Genomic DNA, 19,570 nt, shown 5'->3' on the forward strand with positions numbered 1-19,570 from the left:
ACTTTTCATGCCATAATATAAAAATAGCAGTTTTCAAAAATTTACAGATAATAATTAGAATTTCGTTAAAAATAAAATTAATAAATGGGTCTTGTGAGGGTTGTATTTTTTGAATAAAGTCATAGGTAATAATTTTAAAAGGTGCACAGGGTATGTCGTGGGGTTGGAGAGTTTTGTAGGGCTTATGTCGATTAAACTTATTTCGATAGTATATATCGCAAGTTTTGATGTATTCTTCAATATATTTTCTTATGTTAGGTTAGTAATATGATTTTGTCAAAAATTTTTGAGTATGATTTATTTTTAAGTGGTTATGAGTGGGGGAGTTGTGGTGTTGAAAGATGATTTTTATTTGGAGTTTCTTTAAAGGTGTAAGAAATCGTATACGGACTAGTCGTGATATCAAGGTAATACACAAATGTCACAAGGTAAGAGTAATGTACTAGTGTGAATACAGATTGATACTTAAATTATTGCTTGGTTTCTAAATATATGACAGCGAACATAACAGTTTAAATAGACAATTGACAAAGGAAATAATAAAGTAAACTGGACAGGAGTTAAATCTGAACTGGATATTCAGATATATAGAGTGTTGAACTGGACAGGAGTTAAGACTACATAATTTATTAAACTGGACAGGAGTTAAGTCTGAACTAGACATTCGAATATATAAGGTGTTGAATTGGATAGGAGTTATTCCTGCATAAACCAGAAAGTCTGTGTAGGGCAAGGGCCTAAACAAACCCTATGCTGTACTTATTAATATAATAGTTGTAATCTTAGACTGCGAGTTTTGAAATCTAGATCTAAATACTTTTTTATTTTGGGTCTGTGGTTTGTGTTGCGTTATATAGTTTTTCTTCCAATCACAATATCGCTTGGATGTTTCTTATGGTTATTCTGAAAACTCCTCCGGCCGCCTAGATTTCTGCTTGGAGTTCATTATGCTGAGATTGCTTTGTTACAAAATCCCCTCCTTTAGCATTGACGTTTCGTTGATGCTTCGTTCGAAGGTCTAGTATTACAATAGGTTTTTTGTTACATCAGTATCTTTTGCTGATCTTAGGTGGTATAAATCCTTTATAGCTGCTTTTGTGTTTGGTTCCTAAGAATTCTGGTTTTTTGAGAATTTTCAAAGGTTTTTCAAAGGATTTTTCTTGGTTTTTTTCTGGTATTTTTGGTATCTCTAATATTTCTGGTTTTGGGATTTCTGGTGATTTTGAACGCGGATTTTTCGGTTGGACTTCTTTTTTTGGGTTGGGGATCTGATTACTGGTTACTTGCTCTGGTGAGTTCTTGATGGTTGAACTGAAATTTCTTATGGCTTTTTGGGTTTGAGCTAGTTTGGTTTGCAGTTTCTAGATTTTGTTGTATAGGCTGATATAGATGGGTTTTGGTGTCTGGATGTCAAGAAAATCTGATGCTGAGAATAAATCTTGGGTGATGTCTGGGTATTGGAGAATCCTGATTGGTTCGTTTATTTTTTCTGGATTGTATTGGAATAATGAGGTGGGGTCGAGTATGTTAGGTGGAGGGATCGGGTTGATTAGGATGGGATTTATGAAAGTCGTTGAGTAGTTCTTGAGCATGAGTAATATTGGATGTTGGTTGTTAGGTGGGTTTGTTTTAATCTTTTTATTGAAGGAGGTACTGAAGTTTTCGGTAGTGTATTCGCGAATTTAGGATTTTCTCGACTTTGTATTTTTTTTTGTTGTTAATGGTGATTGGTGGGAGTTGTTTTTTGTGGTTTTGGTTAGGGAAAGCGTTATTTGGTGCTGGGTGTAGTAGGTTGGTGTGGAAGACGGGGTGGATTTTTATTGAAGGGGGAAGTTTCAGCTTATATGCTCTTTTTTTTATGGACTTAAGGATCTGAAATAGACTTTTCATTTTATTGGATAGTTTCGGGCAAAATCATACTGTTTTGATATTTTGCATATCTAGTCAGATATGGTTTCCTTTTTTGTAGTTAGGTGATGGTTGTTTTTGCTTGTTTGTTTGTTTTTGCTATATCTGTACAGTGCGGTTGATTTTTATATGTAGGATTTTTTGTAATTCTGATATTTGCTGTACAAACTCTACAGCTTCTTAATTTCTAAAAAGTTTTTTGAGTTCTTGGAATTTAAAGATATCCAGATTCCATCCATAATTTGTAGCAAATAAGGAAATTCTAGTAGTGTCAGATATCTTATTATTGTAGAAATATTCGGCTAGAAGTAGTCATTCAATTTAGTCGTCTTGTTGATAATTGATGTAAGCTTTAAGGTACTATTCTACTATAGAATTGATACGCTTTGTTTGTCCGTCGGTCTGGGGGTGGTAAACAATACTAAATCGGTGGTAGATTCTCAAGCAATTATTGACTTTATCTTAGAATTCGTCCAAAAAATTCTTTTTTTTGTTTGAAATAACTTCTTTAGGTAATTCGTATAATTTCTATATATCCCTGAGGAATAGTCTGGCTAATTCTCTAACATTTAACTTCTTCGTTGTCGGGGTTAGGTATATTATTTTAAAAAGTCTATCTACAATGATAAGGATTGCGTCATATTTATTGGATTCTGGTAATCCAGTGATCAAGTTGAAAGAAATGCTTTGCCAGTTTTGTTCTACAATTTATAATGATTGTAGTAATCTTTGGGGTGCATTTCTAAGCGCCTTAGTACATTTGCAGATGTGGTAATTATCAACATACCAATCAACATCTTTTCGAAGTCTTATCTATGTATATTGTCTTTGAATTAGTTCTAGCGTTTTTGCTTTTTCTGGGTGTCCTGCTGTAGGGTGGTTATGGTTTTGTTGTAAGATTTCTTCGTGGATTTTTTCATTGTCGGGTACTACTTTTCTGTCATTATGGTAGAGTTTGCCTTGTTCTTTTTTTATCTCTGATATTTTAATTTTGGGATGCCATTTATCTCCTCTTCTGAGGATTTTTATAATATCTTAGATGTAGGAATCTTTAAAAACTACTACTTGCCAAGTTTCTTACATTGTTATGATACTAATTTATTAAATTTTTTCAAGCAGTAGCAATATTCTAATTCGATTTTTTATGCGTTTATCCTTTTTTTTTAAAGGAGGTCTTTCGATCTTTTAATTAATACATCGGCCTTGATGTTGGTTTTTCCGAAAACGAAGGTTATTTTGAAATCAAACCGGGATAGGAATTCTATTCATCCTACTTATCTTTATCTAAAGTACTATTTGGTTATAAAATATTTTAAATTCTTATGGTTTGTAAGAATATATACTTGAGTGTGGATATTTATCAAATATCATTCTTATTCTTTAAATACTTAAATTACTAATAAAAATTCTTTATCATAGATATTATAGTTATGTTTCACCAATATTATCTTTTTAAACCTGTAGGTTACAAAATGTTAAAGACTGTTATCATACTTTTAAAAAAAAACTGCAGTGTAGACAAAATTTAAAACGTCGATTTTTATTCGTGTTTCCAGTGCAAAATTCCAATATTTCAATATTGGTTTAGTGTAGAATATTTGTTAAAGTATTTGAAAGACATTCTTTTTTTCTTTTTTTTAGTAAAATATTTTATTTTTCTTGGTTAAGTTGTAAAGAAATTTAACTATTTTTACATAGTTTTTGATGAATCGTCGATAAAAGTTTGTAAATTTTAGGAAAGATTATACTTTTTTGACAGCTTTAGGTCTTTTTTTCAATTTTTTCCAGTTGAGTATGTTTTAAATTTTAGCAGGGTTTATTTTGATTTTATTGCTTTTAATGATGTATCCTAGGAATTCGGTTTCTTTAGTGAAGAATTTGTATTTAAAGAATTTAATATAAAATCCTGCTTTCTGTAGTGCTTTGATAACTTTTTTCACATAGCGAATGTATTCTTTTTTTGAATCGCTGTAAATGTAGATATCATTAAGGTATACTATATAGAATTTGTTTAGAAAAAATCGTAAGACTTTGTTAATGTAGGTTTGGAAGGCAGTTGGGGCATTTATTAATCCAAAATGTACTACTTAGAACTTGAAGTGTCCATATTTAATGCGGAAAACTATTTTTTCTTCATTTTCTTCAACTATTTTGATGTGATTGTAGACGTTATAGATATCCAATCGAGTGAAGTGCTTGGCTTTTCTGAGTTGATCTAGAGTCTTATCGATTCGTGGCAAGGGGTATTGATCTTTGACGGTGATGGCATTGAGTTTTTTCTAATCCATGCAAAGTCGTAGTCCGCCATCTTTCTTAGAAACGAATAAGATGGGTGCTCCCCATAGGCTGTTGGATTTTTGAATGAATCTTTTAGTTATATTTTCTTTTATCCAAGGTTTAAGGATTTTGAGGTGTTCTTTGCTTATTAGTTTTAATGGTTTTTAGATGGGCTGAGCTTCTGGTGGTATAGGGATTTTTATGTTTTCTTTTCATCATAGTAGCAAGGTGTCTCCTTTCTTTTTCGAGAAAACTTTAGTAAGATTTTGGAATTCATTAGGAAGTTTAGTGGTTTCTTTGATTTTGATTATATCATCAACAAATGTGACTTGTTTCTATTTTTTTTCCAAGCTGTAGATAGTAAAGATAGGTTTTTATTTCATAATTCTCTTGAAGACTTCTGCGCTTATAATAATAATTTTGGGTGAGTAGTTCATATATACTTGATTATTTTTTTAATCAATATGGACTTTATGTTTTTTATGCCATAGCTTTCCCAAGTTTAAAAATTTAGTAATGTTAACAATATCAACATTGATGATCTCTTCATAGTTTTGAATTTTCATTTTAAATTGAGTCATTTCTTTAACGGATTTTCTAGTTCCATTAAAGTATTCTATGAATTCAAGAATTTTTTTAAAATAAAATAGAAAATCATTCTTAATTGCAAATTTACAACTCATATATATTCCTATATCGCTGCTATCCAGACATGCAAGGGTTTTAATAGGTTTCTAAAGATGGGAGTATAAAATAACAGGGATTTCAATATAAGATTTAAATGGTGTTTCAATTTCTTCAAAGTCTAAACAAGAGAATAAATTCTAGGATACAAAGGAAATTCGTAATATTCTTCGAAACTAGGGAATTCTCAAAATAACAGGTTGAATCCTGCCTTGCTATATATCACAACTCACAGTTAAACCTGCTCTTTTCCCTATTCCTCCTTAACATCTTCTTATAAATAATACTTTAAAAGAGATGTTATCTCGTTTTGGATATCCTCATAAATGAATCCTCAAATGTTCTGGTTTCTGGTAAAACGGAGGTTGTAGAAGACACATCAGATTAATCCTCCCTGGAACCTTTTATTTGGATAATTGTTAGCAAAATGTCCTCCTTCTCCACAATACAAGCATAACTTCTAAACTTGATATCAATCTTTTTCTTCCTAGGTTAATTGTTCTCGAATGTTTCCGGTAAACTGATCCATAAATCCAGGTCCAAAATAATTATTTTTCTAGGTTTACTGAGGCTAACCAGTATTACCAGTCCTTATTAGTTCTTTTAATACTAAAGTCGGGGTATTTTTCTTTTAGAATCCTCCAGTTGTTAAATTTCAAAATTTCTTTTTTACATCCAAAATTCGCCAATTATTGTTAAAGCGTTAACAAAAAATAACAAAATTATTGAAATCTTCAGGAAACATTTTTTTAGTAATCAGGAGTTCTTCTATTTTGATGCATAAACCATATCGTAAGTAAGCGATTTAAACAACATCATCATAATTCAGATGTTCCATAAGACGTCTAAATTCTGTTAAGTAAATAGAGAAGGGTTTATTAGCCTATCTTAAGTTTCTTAATTTTTGTTCTGCAGTTCCAGCAGGGTTAGGATTTCTAAAAGCTTTTTCGAGCTATATGGTAAATTTAGCATAAGTATCCCAGTTTCATGTTTTATCATCGATATCATACTCATTGAAAGTTAATTTTGCTGGGTTTCCTTTAAGAAGACTGACAGCATACACAATCTTCTTTCTAGATATAACGAATTTGGTAGCTTCTCCTTCGTATTTATTATTGAGCTAGGCTAAGAAATTTTGTAATTCATAAAACTTAATACTGTTGAAGGGGTTGGGATTTGGAAATTTGATACTTAAAATAGCCGCCAAAACTGCTATGGGCATACTATTTTTAAAATGTTCAAAAACTGCCATCATAACTTTAGTTTATTCAATAGTAAATCTTAATAAGACGACAACCACAGTTTCTTTCTCGGTGTCTTTTCCCTTAAAGAACTCGCTTTTTGGTAAAGCCGGTACTAACATTTAGGTATTAGGTTAATAGGGTTGCAAAACAACAAAGTGTAAGAAATCGTATACAGACTAATCGTAATATCAAAATAATACACAAATATCACAAGACAAAAATAATGTACTAATATAAATACAAATTAATACTTAAATTATTACTTAGTTTCTAAATACATGACAACAAACATAACAGTTTAAATAAACAATTAACAAAGGAAATAACAAAGTGAACTAAACAAGAGTTAAGTCTGAACTAAACATTCGGATATATAAAATATTAAACTAAACAAGAGTTAAAACTACATAATTTGTTGAACTAAACAGGAGTTAAGTCTGAACTAAACATTCAGATATATAGAGTATTAAACTGAACAAAAGTTATTCCTGCATAAGCCAGGAAGTTTGTGTAAAACAAAAGCCTAAACAGGCCCTATACCGCACTTATCAATATAATAGTTGTAATCTTAAACTGCGAATTTCGAAGTCTAGATCTAGATACTTCCTTATTCTAGGTCTACGGTTTGTATTACATCATGTGGTTTTTTTTCCAATTATAATATTGCTTGGATGTTTCCTATGGTCATTCTGAGGGCTCCTCCGGCCGCCTGGATTTCTGCTTGGAGTTCATTATGCTGAGATTGCTTTGTTACATAAAGATATAAAATTATATAAATAAAAAGTATAACACAATAATTAACTGTAAAACTAAATACTATTTAAATAAATTATAAACTAAATTAATAAGTTGACCAATAAAGTTCTAAGATAAACTAAAAACTACCATCACTCAAAAATTTTTAAATACATAATGAAGTTTTCTATAAATAAATGATTAGATATATAACAAATATTTGGTCAACTTGTCAATATTATCAACAATCAACCAGTTGATATATTCGATAAAGAAAAGACTTGACATCAAACATTACATAACAGACCAATATCAAACATTTCTGTCTGTCAGTTAAAACAAGAAATATATTATTCCACAACACATTTATACATAAGGCAGAAAATAGGCGTATAAATTTTCAATTTGAAGAATTTGAATAATTATAACTAAAAACATTCTTGTGAGATAAAGAGAGGTAGAAACAAGAAGCATGTTTGTTGCGCCAAGACATATTTCCTAATCGGGTTAGTCAATATGGCTGGGCCGTGACAACCTATTTTAATTTTATGAAGATCTTATTAAAAATTTGGGTATAGCTGTAACAAAGCAATCTCAGCATAATGAACTCCAAGTAGAAATCCAGACGGCCGGAGGAGCCCTCAGAATAACCATAGGAAACATCCAGGCGATATTATAGTTAAAAGAAAAACCACATGACGTAATACAAACCACAGACCCAGAATAAAGAAGTATCCAGATTCAGACCTTGAAACTCGCAGTCCAAAATTACAATTATTATATTGATAAGTACAACATAGGGCCTGTTTAGGCTTTTGTTTTATACAGACTTTCTAGCCTATACAAGAACAACTCCTGTCCAGTTTAACACTCTATATATCCGAATATCCAGTTCAAACTTAACTCCTGTCCAATTCAACAAACTATATAGTCTTAATTTTTGTCCAATTCAACACTCTATATATCCGAATGTCTAGTTCAAACTTAACTCCTATCCAGTTTACTTTATTATTTTTTTTATCAATTGTTTATTTAAACTGTTATATTCGCTGTCATGTATTTAGAAATTAAGTAATAATTTAAATATTAATCTATATTCACACTAATATACTACTCTTACCTTATAACATTTATGTATTACCTTAATATCACGACTAATCCATATACGATTTCTTACACTTTGTTACTTCACAACCCTATCAACCTAATACCTAAATGTTAGCACCAACTTTACCAAAAAGCGAGTTTTTTAAGGGAAAAGACGTTGAAAGAGAAACTACAGTCATCGCCCTACCAAGATTTACTATTGAACAAACTAAAGCCATAATAGCAGTCTTTAAACATTTCAAAAACAACATACCCACAGCAACCCCGACAACTATTTTAAGCATTAAATTTCCAAATCTTGATTTTTTCGACGGTACTAAACCCCATAAATTACACAATTTTTTAACCCAGTTCAATAATAAATACAAAAAAGAAGCCACTAAATTTGCTACATCCAGAAAAAAGATTACGTACGTCGTCAGTCTTCTCAAAGGAAACCCAATAGAATTAGCCTTTAATAAGTATAACACTGATAATAAAGCATGGAATTGGGATACCTACGCCAAATTCACCACATAACTTGAAAAAGCCTTTGGAGATCCTAACCCTGCTAAAATTGCAGAATGAGAATTGAGAAACTTAAGACAAGCCAATAAACCCTTCTCCACCTACTTGATAGAATTTAGATGTCTCATGGGATGCTTGAACTACGATGATGTCGTCTAAATTGTTTATTTACAACATGGTTTATGCATCGAAATAGAAGAATTTTTGATTACCAAAGAAACGTTTCCTAAAGATTTTGATGATTTTGTTATTTTTTGTCAACGCCTTAACAATAACTAACAAACCTTAGATGTAAAAAAGAAATTTTGAAATTTAACAACTAAAGGATTCCAAAAGAAGAATACCCTGATCCCAACATTAAAAAAATTAATAAGGATTGGTAATACTAGTCAGCTTCAACAAACCTGGAGAAATAATTATTTCAGACTTGGATTTATGGATCAGTCCACCGGAAATATTCGAGGATGATTAATCCAGGAAAAAAAAGATCGACGTCGAGTTTAGAAGTTATGCCTATACTATGGAGAAGAAAGATATTTCGCTAACAATTGTTTAAACAAAAAATCTTAGGGAGGACTAACTTGACATGTCCCCTACGATTTCCGTCTTACTAGAGATCAGAACATCCAAGAACTCACCCATGAAGACATCCAAAACAAGATAGCATTTTTTTTAAAATACCACCCATAAAAAGATGTTAAGGAGGAATAGGGAAAAGAGCAGGTTTAATTGTGAGTTGTAACACACAGTAAGGCAGGACTCGACTTGTTACTTCGAGAATTCCCCAACCTCGAAAAATACCACAAATTTCCTTTATATCCCAGAATTTATTTTCCTGTTTAAACCCTAAAAAAACTAAAACACCATTTAAACCCCATACTAAAATCCTTGTTATCTTATACCCCCATCCTCAGAAACCTATTAAAACCCTTGCATATCTAAATAACAACGATATAAAAATACACATGAGTCGCAAATTTACAATTGAGAATGATTTTTTACTCTATCTTAAAAAAATTTCTAAATCCATAGAATACTTCAATAGAACCAGAGAATCCATTAAAGAAATGACTTAGTTTAAAATAAAAATTTAAGACTATAAAGAGATTGTCAATGTTGACATTATCAACACCACCAAACTTTTGAACTTGAAAAAACCATAACATAAAAAGCATAAAGTCTATATCAATTGGAAAAATAATTAAGTATACATAAATTGTTCACCCAAGATTATTATTATAAACGCGAAAACCTTCAAAAAAACCATAAAACAAGAACCTATCTTTGTTATCTACGACCTAAAAAGAAAATGGAAACAAGTTATATTTATCAATAACACAATCGAAATCAAAAAAACCATCAAATTTCCTAATGAATTTCAAGATTTTACTGAAGCTTTCTTGAAAAAGAAAGAAGATACCCTGCTACCACGATGAAAAAAAGATATGAAAATCCCTATACCATCAAAAGTTTAGCCCATCTAGAAATTATTAAGACCAATAAGCGAAAAACACCTCAAAGTTTTTAAATTCTAAATAAAAGAAAATATGACTAAAGGATTTATTTAAAAGTCCAACAACTCATAAAAAGTACCCATCTTATTTGTTTCTAAAAAAGATGGTGGACTATGATTTTGCGTGGATTGGAGAAAACTCAATGCTATTATTGTCAAAAATCGATGTTTTTTACCACAAATCAATAAAACCCTGGATCAGTTCAGAAAAGTTAAGCACTTCACTCAACTGGATATCTATGGCGCTTATAATCGCATCAGAATAGTTGATAGAAACAAAGAAAAAACAGCCTTTTGTACTAGATATAGATACTTCAAGTTCCAAGTAGTATATTTTGGATTAATAAACGTCCTAGCTACCTTCCAAACCTACATTAATGAAGTTTTACGACCCTTCCTAGACGAATTCTATGTAGTATACTTCGATAATATCTGTATTTACAGCGATTCAAGAGAAGAACACATTCGCTATGTGAAAAAAGTTATCAAAGTACTACAGAAAGTAGGATTTTATATTAAACTTTTTAAATGCGAATTCTTCACCAAAGAAACCGAGTTTTTAGGATATATTGTTGGAAGTAATGGAATCAGGATGAACCCTACTAAGATTTAAGATATACTTGACTAAGAAGAATTGAAAGAAGGATTTGGAACTATCAAAGAAGTATAATCTTTTCTAGGATTTGCGAACTTTTATTGACGATTCATCAAAAACTATGCAAAAATAGCTAAATTTTTCTATGATTTAACCAAAAAGAATAAAATATTTCACTGGGGAAAAGAGGAAAAGAATGTCTTTCAGACACTCCAACAAATATTTTGTATTGAACTAATATTAAAATACTGGAATCTTGTACTGGAAATATGAATGGAAACTGATGTTTTAAATTTTGTCTACGCCGTAGTCCTTTTTTAAAAGTATGATAACAGTCTCTGACACTTTATAGCTTACAAGTCCAAAAAGATGACACCAACAGAACATAACTATGATATTTATAACAAAAAACTCCTATCAATAATTCAAGCATTTAAAGAATAAAAACGATACCTAATAAATGTCCACACTCAAGTACACATTTTTACAAACCATAAAAACTTAGAATATTTTATGACCAAACAGCACCTTAAACAAAAACAAGTAGGATAAATAAAATTTTTATCTCAATTCAACTTCAAAATAATCTTTGTTTTTGGAAAAACCAACACCAAGACCAACACATTAACCAGAAGATTGAGAGACCTCCCTCAGAAAAAAAAGGATAAGCGCATAAAAAATCGAATTAGAATATTACTACTGCCTGAAAAAATTTAACAAATTGGTATCATGACAACGTAAAAAACCTGGTAAGCAGCAGCTCTTAAAGATTCCTACATCCAAAACATCATAAAAACCTTTAGAAGAGGAGATAAACGGTATCCCAAAGTTGAAATATCAGAGATAAAAGAAGAACAAGGTGAATTCTACCATAATAATAGAAAAGTAGTACCCGATAATGAAAAGATTCGCGAGGAAATCTTGCAGCAACACCATAACTACCCTACAACAGGATACCTAGGGAGAGTAAAGATGCTAGAACTGGTTCAAAGACAATATACATAGGTAGGGTTTCAAAAGGATATTAATCGTTATATCAACAACTGCCACATCTGCAAATAAACCAAAACGTTTAAGAATACACCCCAAGGATTACTACAATCATTACAAATTGTAGAAAGAAATTGGTAAAGTATCTTTTTTAACCTGATCACCAGATTACCGGAATTCAATAAACACGACGCAATTTTTGTTATTGTGGATAAACTCTTTAAAATGATACATCTAACCCCAACAACAAAGAAACTCAACACCAAAAAATTAGCCAAACTATTTTTCAAAAACATATAAAAATTACACAAATTACCCAAAGAAGCCATTTCAAACAAAGGAAAGAACTTCCTAAACAAATTCTAAGATAAAATCAATAATCACTTAAGGATCTACCACCGACCCAGCACTACCTATCACCTCCAAACCGACGGACAAACTGAACGAATCAATTCCATAATAAAACAATACCTTAGAGCTTACGTCAATTATCAACAAGACGACTAGATTAAATGACTACCCCTAGCTAAATATTCCTACAATAACAAGATATCCGACACCACTGGAATCTCCTCATTTGCTACAAACTATGGATGGAACCCGGACACCTTTAAATTCCAAAAACTCAGAAAACTTTCTAGAAACCAAAAGGCTGCAAGGTTTGTACAGCAAATATCAGAATTACAAGAAGTCCTACGTATAGAAATTAATTGCGCCGCACAAATACAACAAGAATAAGTAAATAAGTGTAGACAACCATCACCTAATTACAAGGAAAAAAACCATATCTGGCTAAATATGCAAAACATCAAAACAACACGATCCTACCCAAAACTATCCAATAAGATAAAAGATTTATTTCAAATCCTTAAGTCCGTAAGAAAAAGAGTATATAAGCTGAAGCTTCCCCCCTCAATGAGAATTTACTTTGTCTTTCACACCAACCTACTACACCCAGCACCAAATAACGCTTTCCCTAACCAAAACTACGAAAAACAATTTCCACCAGTCACCGTTAACAATGAAGAAAAATACGAAGTCAAAAAAATCCTAAATTCGCAAATATACTATTGAAAACTTCAGTACTTTCTTCAGTAGAAAGATTAAAACAAACTTATCTAACAACCAACATTCGATATTATTTATGCTTAGGAACTACTCAACAACTTTTATAAATCCCATCCTAATCAACCCAATCCCTCCTCCTGACATACTCAACCCCACCTCATTATTCCAATACAACCCAAAAGAAATAAGCGAACCAATCAAAATTCTCCAATACCCAGACGTCATCCAAAATTTATTCTCAACATCAGATCTTTTTGACATCCAAACACCAGAACCCATCTATATCAGCCTATATAACGAAATCTGAAAACTGCAAACCGAACTAGCTCAAACCCAGAAAGCCATAAAAAATTTCAGTTTAACCATCGAGAATTCACCAGAGCAGGTAACCAGTGATCAAATCCCTAATCTAGAAAAAAAAGTCCAGCCGAAAAATTTGTATTCAGAATCACCAGAAATTCTAGAACCAGAGATACCAGAAATACTAGAGAAAAACCAAGAAGAATCTTTTGAAAAACCTTTGAAAATTCCCAAAAAACCAGAATTCCCAGGAACCAAACACAAAAGCAACTATAAAAAATTCATACTACCTAAAATCAACAAAAGATACCAACACAGTAAAGGACCTACCATGATACTAAACCTTCGAACGAAACATCAACGGAATGTTGATGCTAAAGAAGGGGATTCTGTAATAAAGCAATCTCAGCATAATAAACTCCAAGCAGAAATCCAAGCAGCCGGAGAAGCCCTCAGAATAACCATAAGAAACATCCAGGCGATATTGTAATTAGAAAAAAAACTACACGACGTAATACAAACCGCAGACTTAGAATAAAAAAGTATCCAGATCTAGACTTTAAAACTCGCAGTCCAAGATTACAACTATTATATTAATAAGTGCGACATAGGGCTTGTTTAGGCCCTTGCCCTACACAGACTTCCTAGCTTATGCAGGAATAATTCCTATCCAGTTTAATACCCTATATATCCGAATATCTAGTTTAGACTTAACTCCTGTCCAGTTTAACAAACTATGTAGTCTTAACTCCTATCCAGTTTAATATTTTATATATCCGAATATCCAGTTTAGATTTAACTCCTATCCAATTCACTTTGTTATTTCCTTTGTCAATTGTCTATTTAAACCGCTATGTTCGTTGTCATGTATTTAGAAATTAAGTAATAATTTAAGTATTAATCTGTATTCACACTAGTACACTACTCTTACCTTGTGACATTTGTGTATTATCTTGATATCACGACTAGTCCGTATACGATTTCTTACAATAGCATTTATTTTCATGTATAATAATACCTTTGTACACATAGTTTAAATAGTTAGAAACTGGCTAGCTAAAAACAACTTTATTATTATGGATTGGTCGCCATACAATTTTGATCTTAATTCTATTGAGTATGTTTGGCGTTACCTTAAGGATCAATTACATAAGTTGTACTTCTAGTTGAAAGATATAACTTTTAAAACCCAAGTTATTAAGAAACTAAAAACTATAATTGTGGAGGTATGGAAGTTACTAGTAGAGAAGTATTTTATAGCATTATCAAAATCTATGTCTGTTTGGTGTGTAGCTATAATTGCTGCTTGTGGTTGGTATACTAAATACTAGTGAATTAGGTATGTAATTACTTTGTTTTTTTTTAGTGAATAAGTTTATTTTCATGTATTTATTCCTATAGCCGGCTAAATGATTATGTTTTGAAATTGCCTACTGTTTTTCGTTGCATTGCTGTGTTCGCTGTTTGTCCGAATCTTTATGGCACGGTATTGTATTAACCTAAGCCAAAAAAACCATAAACTACTCCAAACCAGCCAATACACCCTCTCCCAACCAGACCGCAGCCTCCTTCCTGGCATCGTAATTATTAACGACCCTCCTCGTCCTACCCAGCACTCCCAGTAAACCGAGTATCCAAATCGCCCAGACTTTGACCGTAAACATAACACCAGAAGTGCTTCCGCTATGCCCCTTCCTCATATCCGACATTCGTTTATTCATTTCTTGAATGGTATTCATCCTCGCGATTCTGTTATTGCTCCATTTGGACAGGATATTTTGACCGTGGGGTGTATTGATACCTAATCCACCTTCTGGGGTGTTGAAGGCAACGGCGAGTGAATAAGCCAATGTCTCTGCGTCTTCAAATGCCATTGCTGCGCCTTGGCCGCCACTTGGTGGCATGGCATGTGCAGCGTCTCCGATCATTATAATCCTAGCCTTTTCCGAATAAAACTTCTCGGGTATGGAATGTAAATAAAACGGCCAGAATCTATAGCTATCTGCATCTGACAACTCTATAGTTTTCTTTACCATCTCGTTCCACGGAGAACCTTCGGATAGGAAAGTTTCTTGCATGATTGATTTCAAGAATTCTTTACTATCAGAGTACGATTTCCAACCGTCTTTGTCTTCCTCGGGTTTGGAAAGGGTGGTGAAGAAAGTGAATTGGTCACCGGAATTGTTGTAGGGCCAGACCATGAAGTTTGCACCGGTGCTTGTTTCGGGACCGAACATCATCAGTGGGTATGGATTATTGTTGGGATTGAATTTTTGGATTTGGGATTTTGAGATGTTCCCGCCGAGGGAGATTTGGCCGGTATATTTTGGATCGAAGTCTTTGGGATCCTTGACGAAGGATTTTCTAACGGTGGAGTGAATACCATCGCAGGCGATTAAGATATCACCTGTAATAGAACCACCATTTGTGAATTTAACCGTGACTCCTGTGTCAGATTCCTCGACGCTCTCGCATTTGGAATCGTAGATTATTTCGATCCGTGATCGACCATACTCCATCACCTTCTGCAATAGCGCAGAGTGTACGATCCGTCTTTCGATCCTAAGACTTTGGTATTCGAAGTCTGAGATCCCAGCGATGGGGATTGATGCTAGAAAATCGAATTGGTGGTTTAACAATGTGAGGTTGTCGAAGTTGTAGCCCTGTGGGGAGATTGATTTGTAGACTCCTAGGTGGTCTAGGACTCGTAAGGCATTTGGAGTGAGGTTTATGGTGCCTGAGGTTGATGGGTGGGTTGAAGGGCGGACTTCGTAGATTTTGATGGAGACGGTGGGGAGGAGACGGGTTAGGAAGAGGGAGAAGGAGAGGCCGGCGAGGCCGGAGCCGATGATTATGATCTTTGGAGATGCCATGATTATATTATATTATCTATCTATCGAAATTTTGTAGTCGATATTAGATAGAATATAATCTTGAAGTTTCGAATTCTTAAGATCCTAATCAATCCGAATTGTAGGTATGAAAATATACCGCGAGGAAGATTGAAGTTGTAGATGTAGAAATAGAGATAGATCTTGCTGTATCGATTGTAGATGTTAAAGTGGTGCAGTGAATTAGTGTTAATTAGGGAATGGATGATATGATTTTGAAGGGGGGCCGTTGATACTTTATATCTTTAATTCGCCTTCACGGCCTCATATTCTCGTGGATACTCAGAACTGCAACCAACCGTCCTACATCCACACCGCAATATCCAAAACGCCTCGTGCGTGGTTACTTAATTACGTTAACTGCGGCTCTGTCATTAGAGTTACTCATAAAGTCCCAAACTAACAGCGAATCCCACAGCCGGAGCCGACTGCTACGCCCGACTGAGACAATACGACCGAACCGTTGGCACCGAAATATGTCGAACCCTGCCCCGTTCTGACTCAATACATAAGTAGCTTACGAATGTGCCGTACGAATCCCCGACCTTCGATACGAGTGCAAACAGCAAATCAGTCCTGAAGGTATATACGACCCAAAATTGTCGGTTCTAACACGAGCTGGGATTCGGGGCTTGCATTGACAGGGGTTTGCGGACCCACTCGTTTAAAGGCTAGGCAAGAGCTTGTTTCTAGAATTCGAATTCTACAACTTCATGATATCATAACCATGCATGCGGACCAGAAGTATTCACTTTTGTGATTCTCTGGCTGACTAAATCAGCTCTTTAGTCAACAGTCTCGAACAGTCTCTAAGAATATTAATATTCGGGGCTTAGAAATAGGAATTCTATCGGCTATGATTGTGCTTAGGTATGCATAGAATGAGTTATATTTATCGGAACATCGACTGCAATTGACTGCACTGCCAGTCTTATCTCTAACTAAACTAACACAGAAAATTTAAAACATGACTCGTTAAAGTTAACGTTCTGACATTTAACTAACTCCCTTCGGGGCCGATGAAGGTTCCGAAATCCCATTCTACGCCCAGAACCCTCGTTTCGGGTTGTAGGCGCAGACTATCAGGACCGTTAAGCGAACCTTTGATAGGATGCATTGATATCCCGTCCTTCCTCTCTCCTTCAAGGTCCAATTCATCCACAATACTTCGATCTTGGATGCGTAATTCGAAACTAGCACTGACATCATGCTCCGTTGGCACCGTATGATCTTGAATCCCACAGCAATCTTTCGGGTTTGGACCCCAAGGACCATAACAGTACTCAACGTCACCACTACCACCCTCAACCCATACCGCGCCGCACCCGTTTGAATATCTCATTTCAAAGTCGTATTCAAATAGTGTATTTGTAGTTGTATAATCGTTTTTCTGTAGCGGGTCGAATCCGTGCATAGACTTCTGTGCGTAGTTCTGTCGTTATATTCAGTTAATAAGTAATTATATTTTCCAATTATACGTATCAACCATAACATTGTATACATGTAAGAAGATGGTCTAAAAGGAAAGACTTACCCTCAAACTAGCAATTGCAAACCCCTGCCAATTCTGCTCTGTTGCAAATCCCATCGGTTGTCTAATCTGCGCACCTGTGGTTACGTATACCTTGAGATTAGCTGTTCAAAATCTCCAAGTTCATAAGATCAATCACTATAAACTCGGTGAAAACATACAGTATGTATCGGCTCCAATTCCTCCCTGTATACTCGTCGCCGGTGGAAACTCCTCACAACTAAATATGTAAGGTATCCTTTCCTTCATCATAACCCCATTGACCTCCGTCTCGATCGCCAGTTTGTTCTCTACTGTTTTGGTAGTCATATCTTCTTCACCGTCATTTAATACGACCGTATTCGCCCCCATAAATTTCACTGGAAATACCACCGGTGTGTATGTTGTCAATACGACTACTTCCCCCGCAATCTTAGTCGTGATAAGAACTTTAGATTGCACAGTAAACCACCCCGGCTGAACCTTCTGCGTCTTCTCTCCAAATACAGAATCAACAGCAGGACACTTCAAAACGCCTCTATGCTCTTCAAACGGTAATAATTTCCTCCCATTCCCACATGCATATTTCCGCCTTTCATCTACCCGCGAACGACCCTTGATCATCTTCACACCATCAACACGCTCTGGTTTCCACCTATCGTATATAAGTGTAGTAGTCGCCACCCCAACACCCAAATGTTTTTCAGCAGCATTGCATAATGCGGGGACTATATTACAGTTATACACTAACGTGGGCTTTGGAGACGGGGTGGAGATAGTGTATGTTGTTAAAATGCCGGAGGATTCGGTGGCGGCTATCCATATGTGAATGTGGGTCGGTGTTCCGGCGAGGATAGTAGGGAGCAGAGTGGCTTTTGTGGGACCCGGGAAGATTTGTGGGTTTACTCGCTTTTTGGATCTAGATCTAGGTTTGGGTTTATGCTTACCCTTCAGTTTCTTTGGGGCCGTATTTTCGATTTGTCTTGAATAATATAATGTATTTGATTTTGACGGGGATTTGGGGCCGTTGGTCGACTGTAATGCGCATACCTTGCCGATTGGATTATTACTTGTTATACCCAATTTTTCGAGTCCCTTTCCTTGCTTATTGGAAAGTCCGATAGCAAAGACAGAATATTGTGATATGATAATAAGACCGAATAGCATCCACATATTCGACATCCGTTCCGTCGAGAGGTATGTTCCAAGGCCGTGCTGGTATATTGTAAACACCTAGTCCCCTCTACTACTAAAGTACAGTCATCACTTACCGATTTCTCCTAGCATTAGATAGTACTTCTCCCTTTAATCAACAGATATTTGTCTTGTCATGTAGTATCTCGAAAATAAACTGTAACTACCCTTGCGATATCTGACTTAAGAACCGTCCTGTTGCATTTTACCCCCAAAGTGCGTTGCAATCGTGGCACCTCAAAATGCCTATCAAAAAGTTCCCACTTCCCAAACGAGAAAGAGCTTCACCAGCTTCATCAGCTTTACCCTCCCCACCATTCACTCCCCACCATCACCACATACAGACAACCATAACAAACTACAACCACCCCTTCCCTCCAAAATGTCCGACCCAACCCCCGACACCGAAGACGTTCCTCAAAAGCCCACAAACGCCGAAGACGCCAAAACCCTCAAGGCGCTTTCGAATCTCGACACCCACAGTTCTCTCGATGACTCCTCGACACCCAATGCATCCTCAAACAATGCGACTGCTGAAGCTTTAGCAGCTGGGTTATCCAGTCTTTCGGTCGGTACGGGGAAGACTGCTGATGCTGGGGTTAAAAAGGTGGTTGTGAAGGTTGCGGCGGAGGATGTAGCTGTTATTGTACGTTTCTTTCTTTCTTTCTTATCTGCTCTGCTCTTCTCTTCTCTATCAGTTTGAGTGGGGTTTGAGATGGTTTGGCTGGCTTGGTTGCTAATTGTTTTGGGGGGATATAGGTCGAAGAAATGGAAGTTTCGAAGGTGAAGGCTACGGAATTACTAAGAGCGAATGGCGCCGATTTGAAGCAGACATTAAAAGCGATGATTTCTCCGTCTGCATGATTTTGATATCGATACCGAACAACATATGGGGGGGTGCTGGGGACCTGAATTCTCAGGGTATAGCTGTGGAGGAACACCGGAACACCGGAACACCGACAGTATATGGTCTCTTCGACAGTATACCGGCCGGATCAGATGTCGATGCGCCACCTTATGCGACTAGAATCTGCGGGGACCCAGCTT

The 19,570-nt window shown here is 34.9% G+C and overlaps 3 protein-coding genes across 3 annotated transcripts; 1 reads left to right on the top strand and 2 right to left on the bottom strand.

Annotated features, from left to right (window-relative positions):
- Nucleotides 1-14,448: 14,448 nt before the first annotated feature.
- AOL_s00004g128 (uncharacterized protein) lies at nucleotides 14,449-15,801 on the bottom strand (the record flags this gene model as incomplete). The annotated part of the gene is made up of 1 exon (XM_011118778.1): nucleotides 14,449-15,801. The coding sequence occupies one exon, from the start codon at nucleotides 15,799-15,801 to the stop codon at nucleotides 14,449-14,451; it is 1,353 nt and encodes a 450-aa protein (XP_011117080.1).
- A 1,018-nt stretch (nucleotides 15,802-16,819) lies between these two features.
- AOL_s00004g129 (uncharacterized protein) lies at nucleotides 16,820-18,511 on the bottom strand (the record flags this gene model as incomplete). The annotated part of the gene is made up of 3 exons (XM_011118779.1): nucleotides 16,820-17,251; nucleotides 17,354-17,427; nucleotides 17,512-18,511. 3 exons carry the CDS (start codon nucleotides 18,509-18,511, stop codon nucleotides 16,820-16,822), a joined length of 1,506 nt encoding a protein of 501 aa, XP_011117081.1.
- Nucleotides 18,512-18,905: 394 nt separating this feature from the next.
- Nucleotides 18,906-19,387, top strand: AOL_s00004g130 (uncharacterized protein; the record flags this gene model as incomplete). Its single annotated transcript, XM_011118780.1, has 2 exons — nucleotides 18,906-19,169; nucleotides 19,283-19,387. The coding sequence occupies 2 exons, from the start codon at nucleotides 18,906-18,908 to the stop codon at nucleotides 19,385-19,387; spliced, it is 369 nt and encodes a 122-aa protein (XP_011117082.1).
- Nucleotides 19,388-19,570: the final 183 nt, after the last annotated feature.

The sequence above is a fragment of the Orbilia oligospora genome, assembly GCF_000225545.1.
Source record: "Orbilia oligospora ATCC 24927 unplaced genomic scaffold scaffold00004, whole genome shotgun sequence".
Lineage (NCBI taxonomy): Eukaryota > Fungi > Ascomycota > Orbiliomycetes > Orbiliales > Orbiliaceae > Orbilia > Orbilia oligospora.